This window comes from Amblyomma maculatum, chromosome 4, assembly GCF_055883805.1.
Source record: "Amblyomma maculatum isolate TAMU_Amacu chromosome 4, ASM5588380v1, whole genome shotgun sequence".
Lineage (NCBI taxonomy): Eukaryota > Metazoa > Arthropoda > Arachnida > Ixodida > Ixodidae > Amblyomma > Amblyomma maculatum.
In genome coordinates, this window is record NC_139347.1 from 42,605,800 (window position 1) to 42,627,383 (window position 21,584).

The 21,584-nt window shown below is 43.8% G+C and overlaps 1 protein-coding gene across 2 annotated transcripts in view; it reads right to left on the reverse strand.

The window, feature by feature from the left end:
- Positions 1-21,584, reverse strand: part of HERC2 (E3 ubiquitin-protein ligase HERC2) — a 131,196-nt gene that overhangs the window by 86,325 nt on the left and 23,287 nt on the right. For both annotated transcript variants that reach the window (XM_084601226.1, XM_084601225.1), the window contains exons 17-27: positions 17,702-17,933; positions 15,261-15,406; positions 14,709-14,878; positions 13,860-14,068; positions 12,674-12,829; positions 9,101-9,478; positions 7,500-7,591; positions 5,747-6,017; positions 3,909-4,152; positions 2,549-2,714; positions 852-1,047 (exon numbers count right to left, since the gene is read on the reverse strand). In XM_084601226.1, coding sequence (XP_084457352.1) covers positions 852-1,047; positions 2,549-2,714; positions 3,909-4,152; positions 5,747-6,017; positions 7,500-7,591; positions 9,101-9,478; positions 12,674-12,829; positions 13,860-14,068; positions 14,709-14,878; positions 15,261-15,406; positions 17,702-17,933 — 2,260 coding nt within the window. The remainder of the gene's footprint in view (positions 1-851; positions 1,048-2,548; positions 2,715-3,908; positions 4,153-5,746; positions 6,018-7,499; positions 7,592-9,100; positions 9,479-12,673; positions 12,830-13,859; positions 14,069-14,708; positions 14,879-15,260; positions 15,407-17,701; positions 17,934-21,584) is intronic.

A 21,584-nucleotide genomic window follows, 5' to 3' on the forward strand; every position in this document is an offset into this window, starting at 1 on the left:
AAGAAGATGTGCCGTTTCCAGTTAATATAGTTGTCAGTGCAGCGTTGTCATTGTGTGCGTGTGTGTGCCTCTTGCACTTTGTGTTGTTACCTGCTCTGCTGCCTTCTTCCAAGAAATGATAATGAATTCTTTTAGGTACAGTGCATTTGTCTGCCCAACCAATCTGTGATCGACATGACAAGGCTGTTCCTTGAGACACATCAGAGCCCACTGAAAAGGTGGATGGTGAAGAGGTCAGGCAATTGGAGTTTCTCCTCCATAGTGGTGTCCAGCCTTATGAGTACATTGCAATAGACGAAGATGGTGCCATTGCTGGCATGCAACCGATGACCACATATTATCGGAAGTTCTGGACAAAGACAGACAGAAATTGTTTCGACGATGAAAGTCATGAACAGCCGCTGCTGTGATACAGCACTGTGCAAGAGGTCGTCGAGGCCCTCGCTGTACTGGAGGAATGTTGTGTTGGATCACACGACAGTGAGTGTGCACATCACCATCTGATGGGGCTGAAGAAAATTGTTATTGCGCAAATTTTGATGAGGAAACAAACAAATATAATGCAATTTACCATGATATAAAGGTATGTGTATGCCCAGTACATTTTTGTTGTTGTTTTGATGGTAAATTCGATAACCCAGAATTCGGTTAGCTTGGACATTCGTGGTTGTTTTGATGGTAAATTCGATAACCCAGAATTCGGTTAGCTTGGACATTTTCACCAGTCCCTTGAGATCCAGATTAATGAGGTTTTACTGCATGTACAATGGCTTTAAATCATTACTGAAGTTAAGTTTTGGCATGACTCCACCTAATTGTTTTCATGCAAAACAGCGACTGGCATTCCTTACGTTTGGCAGCTCTTAGCTGAAGGATGAGCTGATGTGCAGATGTCTTCCAGCGTGAAGAAGACCCAATTAGTTTCAAGTCCTCCATAATTCTTAGCTCTCTGCTGACTGCTGGCCGCAGCTCGTAGAAGAGAAAACGGCATCGTTCAAACATGGGGCAGCAGACCTCTTTGTATGAACCATTTAAATCTTGCCTTGCCTGTAGAAAAAAAACACACACACACAGATGTGCACCAAAAATATTTTGCAAGATCAGCTCAGTGCAAACAAGTGGTCCCTTTCTCAGCCAATATTTTTTCCTCTACGCATTACAAAATGTGCGTGTTTTGTTTCACAAGTGCAGCTAAGTCGTAAACACCCGAAATTTAATGCAAGAATTTTCAATGTTATCCTTATCTGCACAAGTGCAACATATTAGTATGCATCAATAAGCCAGCAAGACATTCCTCATTTTGCACAGTGCCTGCAATATCCCAAAATGAGCGACACAATGACAAGGCTTCTGCACAAGTAGAGTATGATAGCCACATCTGTACAACTGAAACTGAAATGCGCATTACGACGAGATGACCCTATCCTATCCAGAGAGTGGACTTGCTGCCATTGCTTGTACATACCAGCAATCAGATGTGCTGGTTACATTAGCCAATAGAAGCCTACAGAACTTTTCTCTGTCTCAATGTTAAACATATGACAGCAATTCAGAAGACATATCCAACCTAATGGTCTGGGAGGCATTCAAAACTGTGCTGCCCACCCCGTTTCATCTAACTCTGACACCCAACCCAGCAAGCACTATGCCGTAAATATGAGTTACTTTATAAGGGAGTAATAGGGAAGTAAAAAGGGAGTGAACATTCATCTAGTGCACTGTTTTTTAGGGGCAGGGCAGTGCTTTACCCAAGTCCCTGAGTAGATGTCAATGATTAAATGTAGAGAATGCTTACTGCTGGCAAATTTGGCATATTCCCCCTTCAAAGCAGAGTAACTTGATTTAATGGAAGAGACTAACCCAGCGCTGGAGCGCTGAGGTTAATGTTTTGAGAAGATTGAAACATTGGATAAGCTCTTTATAACTGCACTTGCCATGTCCTGAAGAATCTGATTGCATTGACGACCTTAAGCAATTTGTAAATTTCACATTGAAAATCTACCCTAGTGCTTGGGCAGCATACCTCATCTCTGCTAGGATATGCATTAGAAAACTGTTTACTCCCTTTTTATTTCTGTACAGCGTAATTTATGCTTCCAATGCAACAGCATGAAATCGTCTCATGACATCCAGCCATTACTCTTTTCCTGATATTTGCAACACCATTCTGTTCACACTCATCCAAGCATCACACCCCCTTCTATTTCATAAGGATTATGACTGTATGGTTGCAGTAATGCATTCAACAGACATTTTTCTCTGGTTGCCATTTAGCGATAGCATTCGGTATGTAACGGCATTGTCACTGGACATGATTCTTCAAAATTCTGGCAATCATTAATAGCTTCTTTAAAATTTTTTAAGTAGGTAACTTTTACCTTTCACTTCTCCTTCGTGTTGCCTTTTGCTGCAGCTGCACTAAGTGTATCGGTTTATATTTTTAATCAGCATGTTATACGTCACTTTATAACTACACCAATGCACGTTCTCTGGTTGTGAAAAGTGAGATGCAGGAGTAGAAAATGCAGCATGCAGTATGTGACCGCACCTTGATAAGAGACCACTTGGCCTGTTGAACCATCCTCACAATGTCCTGCAGAATTCCTGGCAGCTGCACAGACTTGATGGACGAGCCTTTCAGAGTGAGCTGCTCAGCAGTGTTCAACAGTGTGGCCCCACAACCCAAGTGTTTGACAGCCACTGCCAACAGCAACCTGTAGCACAAAGTGATCATCCATTCAGACTTAACGCTTGGCAGCACACGAAGCCCCACAAGCAGGTGGAATGTTAACGAAAAAAGATCACCATCAGCTTCACAAGAAATGCTACATACCATGCATGGTAGTACATTTATTTTAAATAAGATTAGTCACAGTGTAACGAGATGACAAAATACACCTGACTGAACCAAACTTGTGCACTTGACATAAGAAGTGCTGATATTACACTGCAAATTTATGCCATTGCAATAGTACCTTAGACCTCTGCTAAAGGCAATTATATTTCAGGGCTGGCCACACAGGTATATGCAAACAGCCATGAAAAATTATCATTTTGTCGGGAGGCATCTAAAAAGGAGAGCATCGCAAATTTTCTTGATTTCATTCCGCAAAGGTGGTGGTCACACTGAATGCCACTCATGTGGTGATTGCTCACTGTGTGTCCATATTGAGTGGCCCGATTTACAAAGCGAACATCCTGAAGCCCGATTCGAATGACGTGGTTGCAGTTTGATGCCCGTCCGTAAGAGTTTGCTTCTGTTTTGACAGAACAGTTTTCACGGAAGTAGATGGATCCAAACATAAGGCAGCAAAAAGCACATAACAGCTCTACCTTACTGGTACTTACCGATGTGGTAGAAATGTGGAGGCTAGCAAAAATAATTCAATTAAATTGAGATCGATGCAGAGAGCTATGGAATGGAAAATGGTAGTTGTAACGTCAAGAGACAGGAAGTGTGCAGAGTGGGTCAGAGAAATAACAGGAGCTAATGACATTCTAGTTGAAATTAAGAAGAAGAAAGAAGAATGGGCATGAGCAGGACATGCACTATGAAGAGAGGATAACCGATGGCTGCCAAGGGAAGGCATAGCAGAGGGCAACCGGAAGTTAGGTGAGCAGATGAGGTTAAGAAGTTTGCAGGGGCCAAGTGGGTGCAGCCAGCACAGAACCGGATTAAGCGGAGAGATATGGGAGCGGCCTTTGCCCAACAGTGGGTATAATCCTGCAGATGATGATTAGCCAGTCCTATGAAGCCACGCATTGTGTTAGGGACTATAGTAATAAAGTGTAGTACTACGATTCTAAAGCCATATAGAATGTTTTCTAGGAACACGACATTTTAGCAAATGCTGACAATAGATGGTCAAAACTTGTGATTCAAGGTGAGTCCTAAAGACAGCTCGTACCTGCCTACTTCTTCAATGGGGTGGTCAGCTCCAAAGTCCATGTGCAGAGCAAGATGATATTGCTCGCAAAAAGCATCAACTGCTCGCAGGAAACAAGACACCAGTGGTTCCTCCAGTCGTCCTTCGGCAATGGCTTCAACCAGGCTCTCTTGGCTCCAATTGACAAGAGCGCCTGAGACCGGTGATGGGGCCGATGAAGCAGCAGCAGAGAGCGCTTTTGGTTCAGTGGGTGTCATGCCCGATACTAAGAAACACAAGAAAAAAGAAGACTTTTTAAAAAATGAACAAACTTTACACGAGCACACCTAGAAATAGCATTTCCTTACTGATACTAAGCTAAAGCTAGTAATTTTTAAAGAATCAAGTGAAGACACACAAGCGAGATTTGAAAGGAAAGGAAAAGTTGCCAACTACTGTGCAGAACTGTTAATTCTGAGAGTTGGCCCACAACAGACAAAGTGATATCTGTTTGCTATGCAGGTGACTTCTAACATCATCATTACTGATGTGAAGCTGCCTGAAGAAAGAGATTTTCTTTTTTGTACTCCTACACAATAGGCAGAAGTTTAGTATAAAATAAGGATGTGCGAATATTTAAAATTTCGAATATGAATCTAATGTTTGTTCGTCAATTCGTATCCAAAAAAGTGATGTTTGGGTTTTTCGAATATTCGGAAATTACTGAATACACTGAAAATTTCCGAATTCACCCGTTTCCTTGCACTGCGCGCTTCACCGCAATGCTTAAACACATTGAAGTGAAGCATCCTCGAAATGTGACTGTGTCATTTTGTGAAGAGGGATCTTCCACTGTTGCAAGGAAAGTCTTCCCAACAGTGTACGCGAAGCGAAGCATTTGACAAAACCATAAAAAAACATTGTGCGAGCGTTCATCAGTTAAAGTTACTGCAATGCGAAGGATTTTCGGCAGCTTTTTCAGTCCCATTTGATAATTTGAGCATTCAGTTTTTTTTTGACATCCTTTCTAGGCCCTCGAAGGCCAAGTTAAGGAGAGTTTACCATGTTCAGCAGTGATATCACGGCTCCACCTGGTTTCACGCAGGTTTTTCCAGTACAAAAAAACAGGTATATGAAATCCCGTATAAAAATAAGCTGGATTTTTCCGCAGGATAAACACTTCTGCGCAATTCTAGTGTAATTTTGTTTGCATATACTATGTGCATTCTAAAATAAATAAGACGGACAATGTTTGCCGTTCCTTTATTTTACTATTTTCTTTTTTTCCCTTATCACATATTCGATTATCAATTCAGTATTCGAAGGCATTTTTCCCCAATATTTGCATTCAATTCGTATTTAAACATTTGCATTCTAAAACTAAAAAAAAAAAAAAAAAAAGTTTGCTATTCCTTTTTTTTTTTTTTTTTTTTCACTGATTGCATATTCTATTATCAATACGGTATTCAAAGGCATTTTTTCCCCCATACTTGCATTCGATTCATATTCAAACATTTGAATTTTTGCACACCCTTATTATAAAGATTTTGTCGTATTTGACACCTGCAAAAAGCAGCTTTTGTGGGGTCTAAAAAATTCATAGCTGTAGCTGGGTTTCTAAATTCCACAGCGATTCTGCGCTGCACAAAAGAGGACAGTGGCAAGAAGCTGACTGCAAGAGGCTAGAATCCCTTGTTCATGCCATAAAGCACCAGAGACCATTCCCCTTCATTTTACTCAAGTTTCACGTACTAACGCTTCATGCTCTCAAGCTTTTAGAGCTTACGGTGAGCAGAAATGAAAACTGAGGCAAACGGCTACCGTTCACATGTTTCGTGGATGTGACACCACCAGAAGGCACCAGCAGCAGTCAAACTCACCGGGTGTGGCGGCACTGGATCCCGTGCTCCGGGCTTCCCCTTTCTCTTCCTCGAATGGGTCGTGGGGGGGCAGCGTCTTGAGCAATCCACCGCCGTAAAGCAGCGTGCTCTCCATCCACGGCAGTAGCTGTGACTCAAAGGCCTCGGGCGGCGGCCCACAGGCCTGCTGCTGCAGGTGCAGGCCCAGCAGGTGTGCGAGGGTGCGCTCCGCATCGCACAGTGGCGATGACAGGCTGCTTGGGTCCACCAGCAGTGGCGCCTCTTGGTCATGCTACGCAAGACGGCAAAGATCTTTCGATATGCGCAGGCATACAAGAATGGTTTAGTTTAGTTTATGAAGTTTAACATCCCGAAGTGACTCAGGCTATGAGAGCCGCCGTAGTGGAGGGTTCCGGATATACAGTACATGAGTGCCTTCCTTTTTGTCTCTATTGAAAAGCAGCTGCTGCAGCCTGGATACACATAAGAATGGAACTGCCTTGGTTTAAATAAAAATGCCAGCCTACGCCTCATGTAACACCTAATTTGAAAGAACTGTAACCGAGTGCAATCATTTGCCTTTTAACCAAGTGTGCTGCAATAGCAAAGATCTTTAATAAGGGAGTAATTATTACTCATTGGCATCCACCCAAGTGTAGCCATACGGCTACAAAAGAAAGCTACACTGATTTCTCAGAACCTTCGTAGTTAAAGAAAAATTCGTCCTGGTCTGGGGATCAAACTCGGGACAAGGACGAATTTTTTTTGTAACTACGAAGCCTCTGAGAAAGCTGTATAGCTTTCCTTTGTAGCAGTATGGCTACGCTTAGGTGGATGCCAATGAGAAATTACTCCCTTATTATTAATCTACTCTGCCTTGGGGATTTCCCCAAAATATTTGATCAACAAAAACCTATTTTTCCATGTTGTAACACTCCCTGCTTAAACGGCCCAGGGCACAGCGGGGTATCTCTGAATATTTCCTGTTGTAAGTACTATGCCCCATCTAGCACATCAATGTTCTTTTAGGCTCTCCTTCTAGCGCTTGAAAAATTCACTTCACTTTTCCTTTGTACTCAGCACAGAAGAATCTTTACAGCACATCCGGTACACCGATTGCAAGGGCAAAAATAGCTGGGATCTCTTTCTTGCTTTATTTTTGTTGGCTTCACCTACTTATGTGCTATACAAAGCGCATAACCCGCAGCAGTGGCATGCTGTCAAATCCAGTGATTCCCCTCCACTCCCCTTAAGTCGGTGTAGGCACTCCTCTTCCCTTGTTTTTTGAAGGCAATTTGTGCCAAGCTTGTTTTTTCACGCTGACCATGACTGCTTCTCCTTTAGCCCCAACCTACCACCAACTGCGATTCCTGGGGAAACCCCCTGTCACAACGTTCGTGCTCTCCAGAGACGCAGCCTGCTCAGCCTGCTCGTATTTAGGCGCATCATTTTACAGTTCTCTCATGTATTTCGCACATCCTGTAGGCACCTTGAAGAAGAAGTTGCATTACCCCTCGAGTCAGATCTCCACTGGAACGGCCTGCTCGTACGTTATAACTGTTTATTTTTGGATACTTCTCTGCTTTGGATCTATAAACTTCAAACAAGCACCAATGAAAGCCTGTCACTGCATTTCAGCTCATCATGCACACGCGTTCAGTAGATGTATGAACAGAGAACACATCAACAAGGCGTTACCTAAGCGCCAATAAAGTGTATAAATTTTTTTTGAGAAGTTTTTTCAAGTAAGAAGTTTTATGTGGTAGGTACTTACATCTATAAAATTTCCCACAAAGAAGCAACGCAGCATTTCTCTAGCTTCCCTTGAGTGGCAGGCAGCTTCAAAAGCTTGTGTTGCATCTCGACCTGAAGAAAGAAGAAAAAAAAGTTAGCATAACTTTACATACAGACTGCAGACCCAACACTGCAAAATGCAGTGCGCCAGCACAAGGCACAGAAACTCTAAAATACAAATTTGCAAAGTTCCCTTCTGTTCCCTGTTCCCTGTTCTCGCTGTTCCCTTGTCTTGCGGTACGACAGTTAGGACAAACAATGCAGAGTGGATGTAGTAACGATGAAATGTCAAGCCCAAAGTACATCCCGCAAAATAGTGTCCCCTGTGCACAGGCTTGAGTAGGTTATATATAGAGTCCAGAACAGAAAGCAAATATTGTGCTTGCTGCGTCACCTGAAATGCTCACTTTTCCTCAACAACAAAATATAAACCTGCTTTTGGACTGAAAGGCAAATTTTCAAATTCTAACTTCACACTTGTAGTGCTTTTGGGTTGAAAACCAAGTTTTCAAACTGCAACTTCATACCTGTAGTGTCAGCTGTAATAACCAAACGTAGCACTGCTCTGTAAATTGACTCCTTACTAGAGCTATGCAAATTCATAGTATGGGACACGAATACAAGCATGTTTTACACTCAGTTCAAATTCTATTTCAGAAAAAGAAAATTAAGGAATTTCCAAATTAAAAATTCCGAAATATTCTAAGCAATACAATACCAAACTGACTTTCATAAAATTGACAGCAGCAAAACCACATTATCAAGGCAAATTGTCTGAAGAGTGAGTTTCAAGTGCCAGGAAGCAGTACAAAGGCATTCTCTTGACTTTCTTTGAGCATTATTGCATTGACCGACCATATTCGGACCTTGCTAGGCATGAACCTCTTGCTAAATTCCCCAAGTGGTCTTTCTGACATAACACCTTACGAGAGAAATAGAGAAAAAGAATTGGTACAGCTAAGCTTAGTGGCTTAGCATATCAATCAGAATGAGCTGACAGTGAGCTGCGCGTGCTGTTCTGCTGCAATAGCGATGGCAAAGCAAAGACTCGATGTCAACACTTGCTGGTCGTACGCACAAAGCACTAGTGCACATTTGTAACAGGCTTTTGGCTACACTGCCAGGCACCGCGCTTTCAACAAGGGGATGATGCAGCTGGTCTTTTTCCTGTTCTGGCAATGCTGTAACCGTGACTCAGCTACTCTGCATGCGCCACACAATGGACCTACGAGTGGCGCCATAAAATGGCAGTAGACGTAGCCTTGACAAGAGGGCCCAGCGCTTTTCTCTGATACCTTTCATGACCACACTAAGCAAGCGTCTCACAAAGTGGGGTGAGAGGCGGAGCAGAAGCAATAATCTTCCTGCCTGCAATGCTGTTTGGGTCAGCGAGGAGCTTGTTTTTCAGTTTTTTCTATGGCTTTACTTCCTCTTGCCTTACTGTTTGTCGTAGGAGGCCCCCTTAAACCTTGCCCGTTTCTACGTCTCTTTTGTGCAGCGAATTCTTTCATCATAAGCTCAGGTCAACTTTTCTTCCTTTCGTTGTGAATAAACTCTTTCCAGCTCAGCATGAGAACCTACCAGCATACTTAGTGAAGACTTCGGCACCGCACGGAGCAGACGGCCCGAATTCTTGAAGATCGTACACCTTGCCTCCAATAACAATCCAGAGGCCACCATCGCGATTATGGTTCTCCACATCTGCCTTACGCAATGTGAGCACATCTTCGACGGGGCCACCCTGATTTGGTGGCGGAGGTGTCAGAGTTCCGCCTCCAAGACCCGGCCACAAAAGGTCCTGCATGTCTTCCAGGTGGGCCCCGGGTGCTAGCTGGTTGAAGCAGTCAAGGCTCTCCAGCAGCGGTGAGAGTATTGGGGTAGCATCGGCCACATGCATCACTTCGGGCACTGTGCTCTCCAGAAGCACGAGGGACACGAGCAGCTCGGGCAGCAGCACACCTGCAAAAAACATTTGATACGGTTCTACACCTCCCGTTCTGATGCAGAAGCCTCCGGTGCTGAACACACTGGTGCTGCCAGCTCACTTCCCCTCTTATTATGCTGAATGACACAGGCTTCAGAGCCGAAATATTGTACTGAACAAGCTTCGCTGCAGCGTGCATAAAACGACTTGCCACACAGAGTTACGCACATGACATTAACTCCAAAGCCTGTTTATTAACTTCAAGGACAACTACAAAGAAACTTTTCACTCCGTAAAATGAGCACTTGCTAGCAGTATGTCAATACCGTATTTACTTGCATAATGAACCCACCTTTTCACAGGAAAAATTAATGTCAGTTTAGAGGTAGGGTTCATTATACGAGAAAACCAATTTTATTTATTTTTTTGCAAGAGACATCCACCCTCTCACCCATCAGTCACCAACGAAAGCCCACATCAGCCGCGATCATGAGTCCTTCATTTTTCACTTCAAAAAGCGTTTGCTGCTTCATGAGTTCCAATGATTTTGTGGCAGTGGGGCACGCTTGTGCAACTGGACGAGCCGAGCAAGTGGCTGCTAGATTTCCAGTCAAGGGCCCTGGCACTCAGCCAAGTTCCCCCCCCTCCCTCACTGCAAGAGCTTACTTCAAAAGATACATATGCACTGGGATGTTATCGCTGCGAAGAACCTTGCCCGCTGCCAAGAAATGCACTTTAGGCTGCGACCGCAACGGCGCAAAACGGAGACGCACAAACAACTTTTTTTGTTGCAGAAGCACTACGCTAGTCGCTGAGCCAGCTGAGCCATTTCGCGAAGCCCCTGATGAGCTAAGTTGCACATGCGCGAGGAACCAGTGACGTTGCACGGAGCACAGCTGGAGAGCCGCATCGGAGCCGCCGCCATCACATGGTGCACAGCTGGCGCGCCGCGGCCACCGCCAACTCCTGCGCGCCGCCGCCGCATTCACCGCAGATGTTGCTTTCACAATTCTACTTGGTATGGCCATTGATCAAACCACAGCCAATTTTTTTTTAAATTCTTTGCGTCAAAAGTGGGGGGTGGGTTCATTATGCGAGTGGGTTCATTATTATTGATACTGTTAACCCTCGCTTCAGGGTCGATACAGGGAGGGCATACAATACAATACATAACAGATTAATAACGTTAAGTTGAAAGCACTTAACATAAAATATCAACGGATCGTTCAAATTTATGTACGTCCGTTTGCTTAACAGCCTCAGCTGGCAAAGCATTCCAAGATTCTATCACATCAGGAAAAAAAGAGTAGCAAAAAACATCAACATTTGTGTCATAAGGCATGATTGCTCTAGTGTGATTTGTTCTGGCACTCCGTTTTCCCGGGGAGTGAATATATGCGAGTAAATACGGTAGTATTTCCGAAACAAAAATGGAAAAAAAGAGAAGCCTTTACTAAGAGCTGGAAGTGGCAAAGAAAAGGAAATAATCAGACTCAAATGTGCTGTAGTTGCTGCACTTTTTGCTTTTTTGCTTTTTGCTACTGCGCCTCAGCCCAGGTCACCATTGGAAAGGTTCTTTCATCCACTTCCAGCGTTTTGACCAATCAGGTGTTGCCGAATGAGACGCAAGTTGTAATGTGGGCACGGTTTTTGCACTAGCCAGGCAGAATTTTCTCTCCTAGCAGTGTTTTACTGTTTTGCACTGGAAAGGCTGCTAACGGCTCACTCCACCCAACAGGCAAACAAATCCACAAACATTTACAAACATTAACCTGATGCAAAAAAAGAAATTATGTTTATTGCAGTTAGGAGACTCTACATAAAAAAAATGTCCTAACAGGTTAAAACTGATAGTGATTAGGTGCTGAATTTTGGCTTTTTTCAAATGAAACAAAGAAAGCCATGGTATGTTCAATCTGGGCAGCTATGGTGCACTACGGAAAGCACATCAAAGGTTGGACATACTGTAAAAGGTCAGTGCCACGGTGCTCGAAATATGGTACCAACAAAGTAAATCACACTCTACAAGCAAAACCTTGTGATATTTGGCACCCATCAAAATTCAAAAGACAGCACCATATCATTGTAGAAAAAAGAACTGAAAACTGCATGGATACTGAAATATACAGCTGAAGAGATCAAGGAGCAATGATGGCAAGAAAAAAAATGGCCGCCACAACCACGTTTCACCATCATTTTGCAGGAAAGTCTTCAGAAATGCCAATTCTTGAAGGAGTTGTTCACCTAGGTGACTGTTTTTTGGCCACGCATTTCGCAGCAAGGTTGCGTCCCTTACAGGATAAATGCCTCTGCCGCTGACCCCAATTTGATCGAGTCCTGCCCTAGCCACAGCTACTGTACCCAAGCAGATTTCTTCCTTTTGTTCCACCCCGAATTCTCTACTGTCCTTTCTATGGTATCCACTCTACTATTCTTAATTAGTATTATTTACCTGTTCTCCACATGATATACAACACAATAGTCCCTTTCTCCCTTTTGATTTTGGCGAGGGCATCAACCTCATGCTTCGAATACTTCCCTCACCCGTGCAGCCTTCTTCTGCCCCTTAACATCATCCTCATTGTTTTCCTTCATAATAATACAGCTTGCAGCCCTTACCCTATGCTAACCTTGTTTTTGCTGTGCTCTTTCTCTCCTTTACCAGATTTTTTTTTTTTCTTTAGCAAACCATTCCTTAAGTTATTATTTTTAATTTTAACAAAGTACTGAAATCTCATTTCGTATGGACTTTGCAAAATGAGTTGAGATTTTTCCTTCCATGGAACAAAACCTTTAAAAAAAAAATAAACAGTCACGCAATCTTTCCACAAAACAATCCCCTGGTAATGATCGCAGTGTGCCGTTCAAGTTCATTTTAAATCAGTGAAAGCAGAACAGCAAAGCCATGCAGATTACAACATCCTAGTTAAAACTAAACGCAATAATGGCACACAAGACTTCATGACAGTTATCATGACTTTTGTATAGCTCTGGACTATCTGTAACCAGCCCACTGGGAGGAAAACAGAAACCAAAGACCAAAACAAATTCCAGGCGGCATCACTGAATCCAAGCCTTTCTTTTGCTGCAATGTTTCTCACAGTCAAGATGTTGAGGGATGCCAAAAACCTCTCGTGCTGCAATTTTACTACAGCATGGGTGACGGACGCCATAAAGAAGCATTTCAGACCAGTGTGACCGCCCCGAGACTCCTAGTTTGCATCACACACCTGTGAGCTCCTGCTCTAAAACGACGGCAGCCAGTGCAAAGTGGTGCGGTGACAGTGAGCCGAGGACGGAGGCAACCGAAAGGATGTCTTCAACGTGGCAGGCTACGAGGCTCACATACTTCCACAGAAGAGACGCAGCCCCGCAGGTCTCAGTATCTGCGACAGATGTACAAGCATGCGCTATGCAGAATAAGAAGAAACAAAAGATGACTGAGAAAAATAGTGAAATTCAAGCGATCCTTGCATGTTTGCAGTCCATGCACGCAAGTGGCTGTGGCAAAAGACAGCCACTTCAAAAAACAAAGTTACGTGAAGATTGAGGTTTCTGCAGCTTCTGACAAAAGACCTTCAATAAAGAAAGCTTTCCCACTCTCCCCACCACGAGATAAAGAAGCCTTCTTAAAAGTCCAGAAATATGCTTTGGTTTTAACCAAGACAATGTAGCTGATTAGCAAAGCTGCCCTCCTAATGTTTCGGTACACACTGTTGAAACGCAAAAACTTTGTGCCCAAATAAGAGCAAACATTTGTACGGAGTAAACATTCGAGTTTCATTATAGCAGGACTGAAAATGTATGCCTGAAAAGATTTGCAGAGGTAAAATTTTGAAAATGCGCAGTGAACAGAAAACGTTTCAATGTGGCAGAGGTTTTGTCGAAGTGGTTTTTGTTAGAACTCTTTAATAGTACCAGTTGCGAGACTTCCAATAAGGCCCATGTATCAGAAAACGAACGATTTTGATTGGTCCAAATTCGGGTGTTTACGAATAGTGGTGGTGCCCGCGGCCTTTAAAGGATCCTGTGTATAAGTTGCAAATTTCCACATTGTTGATAAATGCACTACCACCTAGAAAATAAAATATGTTTAAGAGCTGCAGTAGTAAAAATTCACAGCCGTAGAGTTAATTAAGGTAGAAAAGAAGAAAGTGATATCCAGAAGGCAACGCTGGCAACAGCAGAAAGCTTCTAATGACCACTTCTAGATGGCGCGACAACTCATAGGCACTCGAAAAGTACGTATTAAGTCTAGTCACTTTTTGAAGGACAGTTTTTCAACTGGTACAATCCAAAAGCTGGTGTTTTTGCTACATTGGTTAGCTGGGCAATAATAATTAAAATAAGATGCCCTGCCCACACCGTCTTGCGACACCAGGACTAAGCTACGTAACGTCCACGTGAAGTACCCACCAATGCTTGTGGCTGAACTGGCCTGTTCCTCACGTGGATACAGCTGGCCAAGTAGCAACCTCTGAAATCTCAGCAGCAGGTCCAGCGATGGAGACCTCTCTTTTTGGTCAAGGTTCAGTTTGAGCGAGCACACAGCCATCTTGGAGCCAACACTTGCATTCTCAGGAAAGAAGCTCTGCAGCTTTGCCATGGTCTGAGTGGCAGTGTTCCTGTTTCACAATTGGCAGAACAAAGCAGGTGGTCAGCACAAAATGGCCAGCACTAGCACAACCACTGACCTATCTCACCGCCCACCACGAAATGTGCGCTCTCTATAATAACTGTGTATTAACTAAGGTTCTGTGGGACTGGGCAGGGTGTTTCACCACACATGAACTCCCCAGTGTGATTTGAAGATAGCAAAATTACTTCAAATCTTCCCGCCAAAAGAAGCCTTTGATCCCACGCTACTTAAAAAGTAACCACACGAATCTATGCACACCACTGCTGACATATCTCAGCACTAACCAACACGTCTATCTACCTTCAGATAAGCTGCCCATTATGGACAAGACATTGCCTTAGTAGATTCCCTCAGGCTCACAATATAACAGAAAGGCTGAGCATATTGGCTTGTTGTGTACACAGCCGATAAACAAACTGCGGCACAACAGAAGGCAAGAAGAATGAAAGAAAGATGAAGAATAGGAGCGTTGATGTTGCTTGTTTCCCTTTCCGTATCTTCGTCTTCTGCTTTGCTATTGTTTGTTTACAATTACAAAAAGGAATGGCTGACTAATTGAAAATGCATACAGGACCTTCAGGAAGTGTGGTCCAAGATGGACCCAAAATTACTGCGAAGTAGCTCACCTCAGTAGCTGCTTGACAAGGTGGAGCAGTGGTATGGCAGCCGAAGCATCTTCAGACACCACTTGGCTGCGCTTCGTTTCCGATTCCAGTAAGGCTTGATCTGACATGAGCTGCTCTCCGCTGCTGGTCATCTCTTTGGAAAGCTGTTTGTCCAACATGACCTCCTTTTCCTACAACAGGTAAGGGAGAAATGCATGCCTCTGACAGAGGGAGCAAAGGCTACACTCATCAGTTTCATCGGAAAATAAATTCACACACACAGATCAGCTGCAAATAGGTCACAGTGCAGGCAAAAAGGGTTGCTCGAGATACCTTTAGCAATAACTTTCAACTGATAAACAGTTAAGCTTGGACTTATTGCATTAAGCAATCCTTACTTCTGTGCTGAAAAGAAGTTCGTGGAATAATTTGGAAATAGCATGATACTGCTAGTACGCCACTCCTTAAAAAAAAAGTTTTTTTTAAAATCAAAAACATGAAACCACAGCAACAACAAAAATATGTCTGTAGATAGTCTACAGTATCTGTTTTATCCACAATGGCTTTACTGACCATAGCATCTTCAATGTCTTGAATTTCAACCTTTATTGCTGTTTGCAGCGAAGACTCCAAGCCGCCGTCAGCCATAAGACTTCCCACAAGCAGGTCTGTCATGAACCTTTTGCCAGGAGCTGAGTTGGCTTCGGCTCCTTGGGAACCTGGAAAAAATGAAGGCTCTGCAAAATGTACTACTATACCACTCAGTGCGTACAAAGCAATCCATGTCACAAATACATCCTGAATGTGGCTGCGAGTAACTTTGAGCTCAAATTTGCTTTTTGATAAAAATTACAATGAAAAGCACAAAGCATACAAAACATTAACAAAATGTGCACATAAGCATACAAAACTTGTGCCAGGCTTAACTGAGATGCCTGACACAACAAAATAATTATTCTCATATTTCAAGTAAGTTTTCCGTGGTTCTAACTAGCCAGCGTCATAAATTAAAGACAACATGTAGTAATGTCACGTGCAAGAAATACCACGCACTCAACTTTTACATTCCAGTCACCTTGTACTCCTCACTTCAAAGCACAAAACAGAAAGAAACCTTATAGAAGGCTTAGCAGAGAAAGAGAGAAAGAGTAAATAAATTGGGACACTTTTAAGTATTAACTTCAACAGTAAACAAAGCAGGCAATCCTAGGCAGCCTCCACAAAGTCAGCTGCAGTCGAAGAAGCCTCGACTGGTTTAGCCACTCAGCAAACCCATCTCCTTTTGTCAGTGTAGGCAAAATAAAGAGAATAATGCCACAATATCAAGTGCTCGGTACATGGTATGTTGACCTTTGAAATGACAAGTAGGCTATGAGGAATGTCTAGTGGAAAGCTATGGATTTATTTATTCTATCCAGAATTTTATATGGTGCGTTGAAATTGCCCAGTACATAGATACTTCCACAGTCTACCTCGAACAAAACTAGGCCACCACAGCCAGGATTATAGCTCGCTACCTCGGGATTAGCAGGTCACACAAAATGTCACGAACACCTGCTGCAAGCACATCTGCATAAGTAACTTACACCAATACACATGCCAATTACCCTAGAAAAACTTCCCCGCACAGTAAAACAGAAACATTATGAAGGACACTTTAGCTACGTCTTTAAGGGCATGACGCATTAAGATACTAAGCTACAATGTTACCAGTTGCAGGTCGTAAGCGACCACTCGACATATAAAGCCCCACTTCAACCAAGCTGTATGAACGTGCTTGCGTGGCCTAGGACTGGTGCGTGCCTGACTCAATGTCCAAGAGCACTGGAAGGTTAATTCTTATTCCACCTTCCCAGCTCAAATGAATAGCCTGAGTTGGCAGTTTCTCTTAACTGTAGTAGAACCCCGCTATAGTAAACTCGGATATAGTAAAAACTCTGCTATAGTAAAGTGAAACTGAAGTTCCAGTTCATCTTCCATAGACAACTGTACATTTTTCCCCCTTTATAGTAAAGACTTTTTTGGCAAAAATCGGTTATAGTAAAGTGCTCCTGGCCGCGGCGATGACTCCCACGATATGACATCGCCACCCGCGCACTACCTAGGATCGCGAGGCAAAGATTTTTTTTGTATTTGAAAAAAATAACGCCGTGTTCGTTTAGGTGGCTTTACCACTAGGCTTAGCAGCACTCAGGAGAAGCCTACTTTACAGAGGCCTTGGTGTCGTGAGGAAAAGCGCGCAGCGCGTACGAAAAAAAAAAAAAGTAAAGCTGTCTACAAACATAGCAAGGAGGCGGCGTGGTCTGTTCAGAAAGTAAAGGAGAGTAAAAGTGCAGCAAGAAATATGGAAGGGGAAGAAATGGGTGGACATTCACTGCAATGTGCAGCACAAAGCACAAGGCAGCAAAGGCAGAAAGTGGAGGTGCAGCGACTACAGTCTTACAGCACTTGAGTGCCACGCGCATTTACCATTTATTGCCTTTTAAAAGACAGAAACAGCAAAAAGGGACACCATGTTCATGCAAGGCTTTGGTTTTCCCATGAAATTGAACTTGGTTGCATTCATAATCACATCCTCATACTTAAAGAGGTACTTCTACAAGATGTAAAAAAATTTTATAATGAAAAAATTGCACGAAGAGATGATAAAAGCGAGATGGAAGATATTTCAGAGAGTTTTTTTTATTAAGCAACAGGACGTGTTCAGTAAGTGCTTTTTTAACTACCAGGACCATGTCATCACCGACCACTGATATAGTAAAGACCCTGATATAGTAAATATTTTTGCTGGTCCCAGTGACTTCACTATAAAAGGGTTCTACATATGATATGACGTGGTTTTATTAAGTGGCACAAACCATAGAAGAATCGGTGCTTGGCTATTTTAGCTGTGATCTACAACTTACCAGCACCTTTGCCCGTGATTTTTTGCTCACAACGCGGATGCTCGATTTTCTGTGTAACGTGCCCTTTAACACTATTGCGCTAGAATGCCAACGAGGTCAGGCCCCTACCAGAGGTGTTCAGCAGAAGCAGGGAGAGTGCCCGTGCGCGTTCATCCGCAGTGGGTAGCAGGAAGCTCCAGCCAGCCTGCAGGGCTTGCTGAGCCGCCCGCTGCACTGTGGGGAGGATGTTGGCCCCACTGGCAAGGGCTACCACCCGCTGCTTGAGGGAGCACAGCAGCCGAGACTCAGGCACCAGCCCCAGCCGGTCAGCGCCCACCCCATTGGCAAGTGTGGCCTGGATCTGCAAAAGTGTGCGGGCAAGGCAGCAGCCCAACTGCGTTAGCAAGGCCAGCACAACCCTGAAGACCTATGCCTACAAATATTCAGCCAGCTAACAAAGCCTTGGACTGCAACCATTTCCCAGTGAATGACCAAAACGACGGAAGACAGACTTCTTTACCCTCAAAGCAATATGCAGCAGCCCGAATGTATTAAAACTGAGTGCTGTACAAATAGTTCTCTCAAAGAAATAATGGCCACTGGGAGGTGTACAGAGAAAATCGATCCCTGATGTTTAATATACTATTAAAGCTGAGATACATACAAAATCATTTACTCTGAGCCAGGCAAAGAAATACAGCAAGACATGAAGAGAATATAAGAAGGAAATTAGACACATTACATAGCATGAACTGCACCTCATTATAACACTAATAATTTGAAGCCTGTTAGGCCACGTAAAATATTCAAATTAAGCTGGTTTTTCAATTTATAATGAAGGAAAATGTTAACAAGAAAATGTAAAAAATTGCTTGACATCTGAAGCATGAGATCACTGCAACAGCACTAAACTATTGTCAACTGTTCAGCAATTAACTCTTCCTTAGTGGAAGCTCGCTTGCACCCATCAGAGCCGCTGCATCATAGCTGGCTTCTTCGAAATTCGACCACACTGGCTGACATCTCCACACAGTGGCCACCCCATCTGATGGAGGTACGACAGGAAAGACGCTCGTGATATCAGTCCATAGTAAAGAATCCCCTGTGATCAATTTTAATCCAGAGCCCTTTATTACGGTGCCTCTATCTTCCTTCTCGAAGTCCTTCTTTCATTCCTTTCTTAACAGCATGGCTGAGGTGTCTATCGAGAACTAACACTTACTGGCCCCCTTTCCTTCCCTAAAAACAAAATTTTTTTTTTTCACTTGAAACCAATTATTTATTTTCTTCTTTCTTTCAAACATAAGTCACTGGCTGGCAAAGATCTTTGCTGTTCACTGGAACTTCTAAACTTCGAAATTCTTCGTGTACGTGATGGTAGAGGTCTAAGTTAGCGGCGCAGCAAAGCTGTAAGGAGCATTCACACAAGGGCTCCTTGCGATAGGAGCATAGGACCATCAGTGGGCTAAAAAGGAGAGATGAGAAGAGAGCACATGCAGTCTATTACTAATCTGAGCCTAGTGTGTTGTGTTCTGTATCAACAATACAGGCATGATGCACAGCATGTGCAAGGCAGTAACTACACCACTACACTCTGTGTCGGCACCGGCATAGTCTGAGAGCCCTAAACATTGCAAATGGCAGTCAGGCACCATTGAAGAGCAGAGAGTCGCTGAGTCACTTTGGCAGTGCCACGCGAGTTGAAGTGCAGCTGATGTTCGTGCAACGGTGAGTGAAGCATTGCAAAGACTGGTGACGCTGTAGTTACTACGGGCTCACATACATATTACAGTAGAACCTCGGTAATATGAATCTAACAGGGTCCAGAAAAAATTCTTATCATCAAAATGAACAAAAATCAGTATGCAAAGGTATGAGAAAGCCATTCAAACAGAAATGTTTAAGGCCACATGGTTGCCACTCTCAGCGCATGCTGTGCAACAGACGATCGCGACATTGGTGATGTGCGGGCCACATGCCTCTACGAACTTCTCGTGCTGCATATAGCATGACAGGAAACCGCGATGTCGATGATGTGTGGGATGCCCGCCACCGCAAATTGCTCCCTGTACATACAGCATGCCTAGCGGTCGTAGAGTCAGCGATGAGAGCAGGCCGTGCACACCTGCCCTGTGCGCGACCATTAACTGCTCGCTGTGCATAGCGTGACTGGCTATCGTGACTGTGGCGATTTGCGGGACTCCTCGCACAGTGGGGAACTCACTTATTTCATACAATGGCCACAATCAATGAAGTCAGAAAACAAAAAAGGAACAAAGAAAACTTCACAAAATAAAAGCAATATAAGCGCAGACTATGCTTGGCAAGGCAGTAACCTGACTGTGCTCACCACTTTCCCCCTTTCAGATGTGCTTCTCGGTTACAGAACCCATTGCATCTTTTGTTCTGGCCCTACAAAATGCACACTGACATGACTAATCCATTTTTTAAATGAGTAGTGCACTTCTCCAAATGAAAAAGTAAACATTTTTACAGATTTGGCCCCCTGCCCGAGAGATACTCTACAGCAGCATAACCCACAATAAACTCAGTGTCTAAAGACATGCACAAGTAGTGGTGAGCGAATACAACTAGTGGACCTATTCCCCTTTAATTACTCATTCCTTGCAGAAAACCTTTTGAAGGCAGCAGCACTCCTAGAGGTAACTAAAGAAAGCTTTGGAAGAAATATAAACCTATATGAATTCTGTGGAAAAATTAGTCACCCTCAAATATTTTTACAAAGTGCTTCCCCACTCCATAAACCACCAGAAGAACGGCTGCCTAACATGAACAGATATGGCCAATGTGAAAAGCCTTGGTCATCACAAAGCAAAATAGAGTGAATCATGAGCAGTTAGCACCACAGATGTTCACACAAGAAGCAAATTATCTACTAATGATAAAAATGGTGCCTGTGATGGAAGCAAATAAGTTACGCGCTTGCCTGTGCTTACCTTCACTATGTTCCTTTTTCTTCAACACAGACAGTGGGCACTTCCCAACCCAACAAAAAAAATCGCACATACAAGGTGTCAATGTTGAAAAAATATACAGTGGAACCTGGATATATCGAACACGGATAATTAGAATTTCGGTTATATCGAACTCACGGAGTATCCCCTTGAAAATCCCACCTAAAAGTATAGGAAAGCTACGTCGTATATCGAACTTAATTTCACAGGTCGTTCGATATATCGAACTCCGCACCACGCATTGGACGGTGCATGCGCCTTCCCTAAAGACGATCGCATCACCCTCGGCGTTTGCTGTGTGATGTTTTTAAGCTGCGCGCGAAAGGAATGAGAAGGCACAGTTCGGCGACAACTGCTCTAGGGCAGCGCAGCGCCCTTCCCCCAAAGGCGCGCGCATCTGCGATGATCGCTGCCGCGCGCCAGCACGTGACGTTTGCAAGCCATGTGCGTGAAGGGAAAGAGAGGGGAAAAACGCGATAGAGCGAAGCGCAAGGGTGTGCCCGGTGTGCCCACTCTTCTGCCGAGCTTTATTTCTCCCCTTCCTCTCTCTTTCCAGGTCTTCGTTCGCAGCAGCAGTGTGTGTTGTGAATGCTCTGCGCGCGGCGGCTGACGTGTGATGCGCATCTCGTGTCATCGTGCTGAATGTGCAAAAGCTACGGCGGCTGCGGACGCTACGAAGTGGCACTTTTGCCTTTTTTTCCCGGGAGTGCTTATCCTCTATGGCGGCTGTGGACGTTAAGAAGCAGCAATGTTTTTTTTCTTTTGCGAGAGTCGTCCTTGTCATGCTAAACGTGCGGCGCAGCGTAAGCTATGGTGGCTGCAGAAGTTAAGAAGTGGCAGGCTTTTTTTTTTGTCTTGCGTGAGTCGTCCATTCTTGCATCTATGAATCAACGAAAGCATGCGATCAGCTGTGATCATACCACCGACTTTTAGCATTGTTCGCTTCAAATGGCATTTGCAGCTATCACACTTTCCAATGATTTTGTGGCAGTGGACTACGTCCGCCCCAAGCGCAGCATGATAACTCGAACCAGGCT